General features: G+C 39.6%; 1 protein-coding gene across 1 annotated transcript in view; it reads right to left on the bottom strand.

Moving 5' to 3' along the window:
• Positions 1–254: 254 nt before the first annotated feature.
• LOC117527315 (ankyrin repeat and fibronectin type-III domain-containing protein 1-like) overlaps positions 255–8,142 on the bottom strand; it is a 71,530-nt gene continuing 63,642 nt past the window's right edge. The window contains exons 15-19 of the mRNA XM_034189624.1: positions 7,768–7,945; positions 7,519–7,681; positions 3,838–4,004; positions 3,537–3,738; positions 255–1,827 (exon numbers count right to left, since the gene is read on the bottom strand). Of these exons, the coding sequence (XP_034045515.1) occupies positions 1,088–1,827; positions 3,537–3,738; positions 3,838–4,004; positions 7,519–7,681; positions 7,768–7,945 (1,450 nt within the window). The 3' untranslated portion in view covers positions 255–1,087. The remainder of the gene's footprint in view (positions 1,828–3,536; positions 3,739–3,837; positions 4,005–7,518; positions 7,682–7,767; positions 7,946–8,142) is intronic.

Raw genomic sequence — 8,142 nt, 5'->3', positions numbered from 1 at the left:
CCCATTTTCCTCAGGCTTTCAAAGAGAAAAGCATGTTCAACAGGTGCTGGCTTCATCCTTAAATAGGGGACACCTGATTCACACCTGTTTGTTCCACAAAACTGACAAACTCACTGACTGAATGCCACACTACTATTATTTTGAACACCCCCTTTTCTACTTTTTTTATTAATAGCCCAATTTCATAGCCTTAAGAGTGTGCATATCACGAATGCTTGGTCTTGTTGGATTTGTGAGAATCTACTGGTACCTTGTTTCCCATGTAGCAATATGAAATATACTCAAAACCTGGATTAATCTTTTTAGTCGCATAGCACTACTATTATTCTGAACACTACTGTATGTGACCGGTAATGAGCCAATCAGAGCACAAGTAACGTGGGCGCCAGACTATTGCAGGGCCTGAAACCCAATTTAGTTGAATTAAATTACTGTATGGATGCTTTTTGTTTGATTTGGAGCTATTATGTACCATTTAGTTTTTTTTTTTTATTTATTTTGGTGTTACCAGCTGTAATCTTTTTTACTTTTTTTTTTTTAGAATTTTTCATTGATTCACAAAAAAATAAAAAAATTAGTTCAGATTTATTTTTTATTTTTTTTTGACAATGTTTCTGTCTACTACAGTTTTTAATTCACACAATGACACTGTGTGGTTATGAGACTGGTACATTATCTAGACTTGTATGTTAACTAGTGACCAAAGGTGACTTTGGTACAGTCTCTCCTGAGGATCCATGGATACCACTGTAATGATTTTGTGTCACATAAATGCTTACTTAAGGAGACTCAGATGAGGAATATGTCTTCCATTGTGAATGTCAACTATGAAATTTGGTACAAGTGGCCCTTTGCTCTGTGCATGATCCAGCATGTATGTACATCATTGTTGAGGACCACCAGTGGCTCGTAAATACCAAAGGGATTCCTCCATTTCACCTGGTTGCAGCAGAGAGATGGCTACTTTTGGGAGCTGGTGATGAACCTGTCGCTAATCAGAAACCATGGTGGTTCCGTAGTGTGGTAATGGGGCCACAAACACATACCCCCAGAGTTGATTTGAATGCCAGATGCTGGTTTGTAGATATCAGGATGAGCTGTGAGATGGTCTGTCCCACTCCACCTGGTTTCTCACAGGAAAACATTTTCCCTTGCCGGCAAACTGCTCTGATTCTACAGCCTCTGGCAAGAAGTCCGAACTCAAAACAGGCATGACACTACCACTAGCATTATTCATGGAATAAGACTCTGCCATTTCTTGTTGCTGTAACGCTGTACTCTTACAGCATTCCACACTGCTGCTGTCACTACAGTGGAGATTTGGCAGAGACAGATGACTTGATGCTCCTTTATCTAAATGTAAATCAGCATTTCCACCAATCCCCAGTCCAACGGTCTCCAGCATATCCACCATCAATGGTGTGGATGGACTACTGGGCATCTCCCCCTCTATAAGACTCAATGTGGGCAAGATGTCCACTAATTCTGCCATCTCCATTGGCTGTATAACCTCAGTGATGCTTGTAGGAATGGCCTCTTCCAGAGTGTAGGGCTGTTCCACATCCAAAATCATATATCCTTCTTTCAACTGCTCAAGTGCAGCTGGCTGCAGTCCTGACTCATGAAAAGTGCTGGTACATTCTAAATCTGACTGGTCAATGCTAGACAAATCTACAGTAGATTGGGCAGTGATGTCTACAGGGTATCCTCCCTTTGCAATGCCTTCTGTTAAAGCCACTGCAGCCTCTTCAGGAAGACCCATGGTTTCTGCTGTAGCTGCGACCTCAGCAGTGACAAAAGTAGGTGGACTCACACTGATTAAGCTCTCTGCAAAGGAAATTAAAGACAAACATTTTGAACAGAAGTTAAAAATCCAAGGCACAGTACAATTTCAGCTCCTACAATCAAATCAAAATTCAACACCAATGGAACACCAGCTTGAATAGTTCTAGAGATAGTGTTGATATAATTCCTCAGAATGTAATGTCATGCTTCTTTGCAAAAAATTAACTTGACAAGTCTGATGTAGATGTATGGCCTAAAGCATATAGTGCAAGTGCAGTTGGGATTTGTCCAACAACATTTTGTTATCAAAGGGATGCATAATCTGAGCACAAAGTAAGGCACAGGGCGAAAATTTTGTTTGTTTGCTTTTGGATCTTAAGTAGTCCTGGGTGTACTTTGGGTGTAATATGAAATAAACCTTTCAGATTGCCATCCTATTTACTCGCTGGAACACCTATATATCTATATATCTTAGAAACATGGTGTCTAACCAGATCCTTACTCTGGATGGCATTACCCTGACCTCTAGTAATACTGTGAGAAATCTTGGAGTCATTTTTGATCAGGATATGTCCTTCAATGTGCATATTAAGCAAATATGTAGGACTGCTTTTTTGCATTTGCGCAATATCGCTAAAATTAGAAAGGTCTTGTCTCAGAGTGATGCTGAAAAACTAATTCATGCATTTATTTCCTCTAGGCTGGACTATTGTAATTCATTATTATCAGGTTGTCCTAAAAGTTCCCTGAAAAGCCTTCAGTTAATTCAAAAATGCTACAGCTAGAGTACTGACTGTTAATTCTAGAATAGAATTTAAAATTCTTCTTCTTACTTATATAAGGTTTTGAATAATCAGGTCCCATCTTATCTTAGGGACCTCATAGTACCATATCACCCCAATAGAGCGCTTCGCTCTCAGACTGCAGGCTTACTTGTAGTTCTTAGGGTTTGTAAGAGTAGAATGGGAGGCAGAGCCTTCAGCTTTCAGGCTCCTCTCCTGTGGAACCAGCTCCGAATTCGGATCAGGGAGACAGACACCCTCTCTACTTTTAAGATTAAGCTTAAAACTTTTTTTTGCTAAAGCTTATAGTTAGGGTTGGATCAGGTGACCCTGAACCATCCCTTAGTTATGCTGCTATAGACTTAGACTGCTGGGGGGTTCCCATGATGCACTGAGTGTTTCTTTCTCTTTTTGCTCTGTATGCACCACTCTGCATTTAATCATTAGTGATTGATCTCTGCTCTCTTCCACAGCATGTCTTTTTCATGATTCTCTCCCCTCAGCCCCAACTAGTCCCAGAAGAAGACTGCCCCTCCCTGAGCCTGATTCTGCTGGAGGTTTCTTCCTGTTAAAAGGGAGTTTTTCCTTCCCACTGTCACCAAGTGCTTGCTCACAGGGGGTCGTTTTGACCGTTGGGGTTTTTCTGTAATTATTGTATGGCTTTGCCTTACAATATAAAGCACCTTGGGGCAACTTGTGATTTGGCGCTATATAAATAAAATTGATTTGATATAGGCCCTGAGGCCCATTGGTGTCTGCTTATTTTCAGATTCTGTAGTATGAAGCAGATGACGGGATACCAGTCTGAGACAGGTAATCCCCAGCCAAGGCTGGTACCCAATCAATGCAGGTGAAGTGTTTTCTCCAAGGACACAGAAAGATAGTGTGAGTGGGACTCAAACCCAGTTCTGCATATTGGCATGTGCACTGACATGCACAAAAAGATATCAGACATGATGTTTGTTGTACCTGTAATGGTTCGCTGCACTTGTGTCTGATGAGGCCACGTTATTCGAGCAGTCAAAGTCTCCTCTTCCTCATCATCTGGACGTGGTGGGGGGTCTCCTCCCATTACCAGGCCTAGAGGCACAGCACCCACCCACTGCTTGGACCGAACGCACTGTAGACAGTCCATAATCCAGCGGGCATCACGCCACACTACATCAAGGCGCTAAAGAATCAAGAAATCAGGACAAACTGACTGGATTTACGGGCAGCAAATGAATAAAAACACAAATTTCTCTGTGTAATACTGCCTTTGTGATCTCACATGGGAAAGGTTGGTGATGTGGTTGAGGCGGTCCCGGGCCTCCTGCACCTCCTTGGTGTCCAGGGCCTCCCTCAGAGCTTGCTGAGCCAGATGAGTGTCCATCTCCAGCATCACCCATGCCTTGCAGTATTGGGACATGAAGTCTTGTTCATAGGTCCAGAAGTGAACTGATGAAAAGCCACATTTGAGAATAAAGACAAATGACTACATTCAAGCTAAAAGCAAGACTTGCACATAATTATCACTGTGGATGAAAAAGTACTGTAAAATGTTGGGAGAAAAAAAAAAAACAAAACACTGCGCATGTTACATTTCTGAACCAAAGTGGAAAAGTCTCGTTAAAATGCACTACACTGTTTTATCAAAGCTATTTAAAATCCATGCTTTTGCTTCTTTGAAAGAACAGGCAAGTTCATGAGCTGGTGCTTTTACTTTAAAGGGCTCAAAAGAAAACATGTGAGTGAAGGTTTAGTAGGTTACTGAGCCTAACCATAAGGACAGTGGGCACAGCTGACCTACAATTTACCTTTAACAGCTGCTAATCCAATAACTAAAAAGTCAGCAATGAGAACACTAAACAGACAAACTACTAACACATTTAGCCGAAGCCAACGCTAACTGCTATTGTATGAATGCTTTGGTCTGGGTTTTATTAATGAATTCATTAATTAATTCTTGACTTTGAAACCCTGAAAAGCAGACTTAAAGAGCTGCAATTTTCATGTTGTCATAAATTTGGAGGTTCCCAAAAATAGTTCAAAAGACGAATGAAGATGTACTGGTAAATAATTAAACAAATTTAATTAAACAGTAGTTTATATTCAATATACAGCTTACTTACAGTACAGAAACTATTAAATGAAATATAAAAGCATTAAGGAACTAGAAGCACTCGGAGTGCAAACCTCCGCCAAGGCCATGGGGTCACTGACGCCATAACATCTACACGCCGTGGAATCATTGAACCTAAAAAAGTCTAACAATGTTTGCTCAGTGGTAAAAAAGTTTCATCTGCTGTGACTGGATAGCATGTATCCTTAGCGCTTGGCATCACAGTTTATTGGAACTTACACCTTTCCCAGAAGCTACTGTCATCTGAGCACTGATATTGCATGTGCTTATAGACAAAAACAAATGAGACAAAATTCAATTTATTATTCAACTAAACTGCAAATATATGAATTTTTTAACATTTATGAGACACTTCTCTAAACAAGGCCATAGGATCACTGACCCTAAAGAGATTCCCTCCTTGGCACAGTGATCTATTCAACAATTCAGTGTTACAACCAAAACTATGATACATACACTTTTCTTTCCTTTATATATGACATCCTTGACCATGAAAACATGCCACTAGAACTTGGAATCACTTTTATGTCTTTATTAGTTCAAAAGTTATTGTATAAAAACGATTTTTTGGTAATGGCGGTTTTCTTCTGGATCTAGCTCCATAACATTTGAAGCTACATCAAATCTGATGACACCTTAATGAATCAGTACAGATTCAGCTACAATTTGGTGTTAGTTGTGCATCTCTAGCTTCATTTATCACCTCACACTGACACATTTTCCATTTTCCCTATATTTTTGCATATTCTGGATCACCAGATCCGGAATCCGGATCCGATCATCACCAAACTTTGTTGTTTGATAGAACATTTGACTATGTTACACCCTAATTTTTTTCAAGCCTTTCTGCCTTGTTTTTGTGGAGTTAGAAACTAGAATGTCAAAATTCCCCCTATCCTGCAATGGTGAAGAATCCTTTAAAAAATTCCTGGATCCAGATCACCACTAAAATTGAATCACTTGTTCCTCTTGTCATTTCCAACCACTCCACAAAATTTCATCAAAATCCGTTCAAAACTTTTTGAGTTATCCTGCTGACAGACAGACAGACAAAAACAAACGTGACCGAAAACATAACCTCCTTGGCAGAGGTAATAAAAATACACATGGCAAATAATTAAATAATACAATTTATGTATTTATTCTGGCTTGACTGCCTGTTGCCTTTGTGCAATGTGGCAGTTTCACTGATTAAATGCGTTCGAACAGGCACAAACATGATTTTAGGGTTTACAAACCTTTATTTTAAAGGATTCATAAACCTTATTCAAAAAATGTAAGCTGACTTAAACTCAGCAGAATAAAATACAGTGGAAGCCAACTGGCCCGTCAATGATTTTCAAAGTTATCTGAAAAAGCTAATCTGCTAACCATAAAGTTAGCTTCACTAATTAGCTGATTATCTGAAGTGAGCCCACCCACGGCTTAACGATGATATTGGTCCACGACTGAATAAACCCCTGAATCAGTTACAGCTATATCCTTGTTACCAACAGCAGTAAAATTAATAATTAAGCCATCCATCCTTCAACTGAAATTACTGTGATTTTCCCAGTGACAATATTTTGGCCTCCAGAACATTCAATAAATGTCATTAAATTCCCACAACATCTGTCAATCAGTTTTTACCCGACACCATCAAAATATGGCTATCAGGTATTGCAAAGACTTTGCATCCATCTGTCTGTCTCTCTCTCTCTGTGCTTAGCATAAGTCCAGTCCTATTACTGCCAGAGTCTTCAAATTCACAGGGAACATTCTTGGGACACTGTCCTTGGAGAGGTTCAAAGATGGCTAACCTTGACCTATTTTAAGAGGTTAAAAGGTCACATTCTGTGTCCATGCAAATCCGCTTTTTTTTGGGGGGGGGGGGGGGGATTCTGGGAAGGATACGGTGACAGCCAATCAGAGTAGAGATGCACTATGACATCACTGGCTGGTCTCTCTCTGGCTACTAATCCAACAAGGTGGAAATCCGCTCCGAAACCGCTGCATTTCTAACATGTTTCTTATATATTATGTAAAAGCGAGTGAGAAATAAACACTTCTAAAACTGAAAATGCTGATAACACCTCTGGAGTGATTTACAAGACATTTTAAGCATGTCAGCGTGCACACGCATCACACACTGTCAAAGGTAACTTCCGGTCTTCTGGTCCACGCACACCCTCCTGCAGACGGCGTTAAAATGTAAATAAATTATTGTTTTTGATTGAATCTATTCTGCAACATCAATATAAACATACAGAGGTGAATGCATTAAAGACACACGGCTAAAGCATAAATGCTTATTTCCATTGTGGTCCTTGTGAAATTATCATGTGACAAAATACAGGGGTTTGATTGGACATGTACAAATTGTAAATAAAACAATAAGATCTTAATTAATGTAAATAATATATATATATATATATATATATATATATATATATATATATATATAGTTTGCATTGGAATACCAATTAATCAAGTGCAAATTATGAAGAACACAATGGTCACACGGCTGAGGGTATTTTAGCATTGCGTTATATGTTCCGAAGTCACAATCTTCTATATTTGTGGCCATATAATGGTTTGGAATCACAGCATCCACAGCACATTATTTTTACAAAGTTATTATAACATTCTGAAAATGATTTACTACAAAAATTTAATTAACTTGTAAATGTGTTCTAATTTCTAAAACTTTTAGGGAACTTTATAGAAAGCTGTGAAAATATTTCCTCATAGTCATGTACTATCAGTATATGTAAAAAATAAATAAGTAAATAAATAAATCAATTAGATACTGTTGTTGATCATCTTGGATTGTTGTAGTCTTTCACCTACCCAGCTCAAAGATCTGCAGAGGCATGGTGAGACCAGGCTCTTTTGTTCCCACCAGAGGCCAATAACTGGAGCTGAAGTCCTCACTTGGAGGCAGCAGCAGCAACATAGACAGTTTGTCTCCAAACTGCAGCAGCTCCTGAGTGTACACGCCGTATTGATAGGCCTATCACAAACAGCATATAGGATTTTAAATTAAAGTACAAAGATCTGGTACAAAGATGAAACAGGCTTAGTGAAACAAATTTTTACCCTGTACAGGGGGATGTTGAGCTTTGTTAGGAGATGAGAGACTGCTGCTCGGATAGACCTGACAAACTCCACCAGCTCACTGGTCTCCATCCAGCTCTCGTCTTCACCTCTCAACACATTCTGAGTGCCGCCGCTGGCTGTGGTGTAAACATGACTCTGGAGCCAGGTCCACTCCTCTCTAGTGTACAAAAACAATGCACTTTCTTGAACTTTCTTGAAGAACACGCACGCACACACACCATACAGAAAGGGCCAGGTGGGAAGCAAACCTAGGACCTTCTTGCTGTGAGGCCACAGTGCTAACCACTAAGCCACTGTGCCACCCTTAAAAATAAAAAGAAGCCAAATTAACTTTAAGGGTTCGAGTGGCCTTGC

Source organism: Thalassophryne amazonica, chromosome 16, assembly GCF_902500255.1.
Source record: "Thalassophryne amazonica chromosome 16, fThaAma1.1, whole genome shotgun sequence".
Taxonomy (NCBI): domain Eukaryota; kingdom Metazoa; phylum Chordata; class Actinopteri; order Batrachoidiformes; family Batrachoididae; genus Thalassophryne; species Thalassophryne amazonica.
This window is presented reverse-complemented; position numbering and strand designations above follow the sequence as displayed.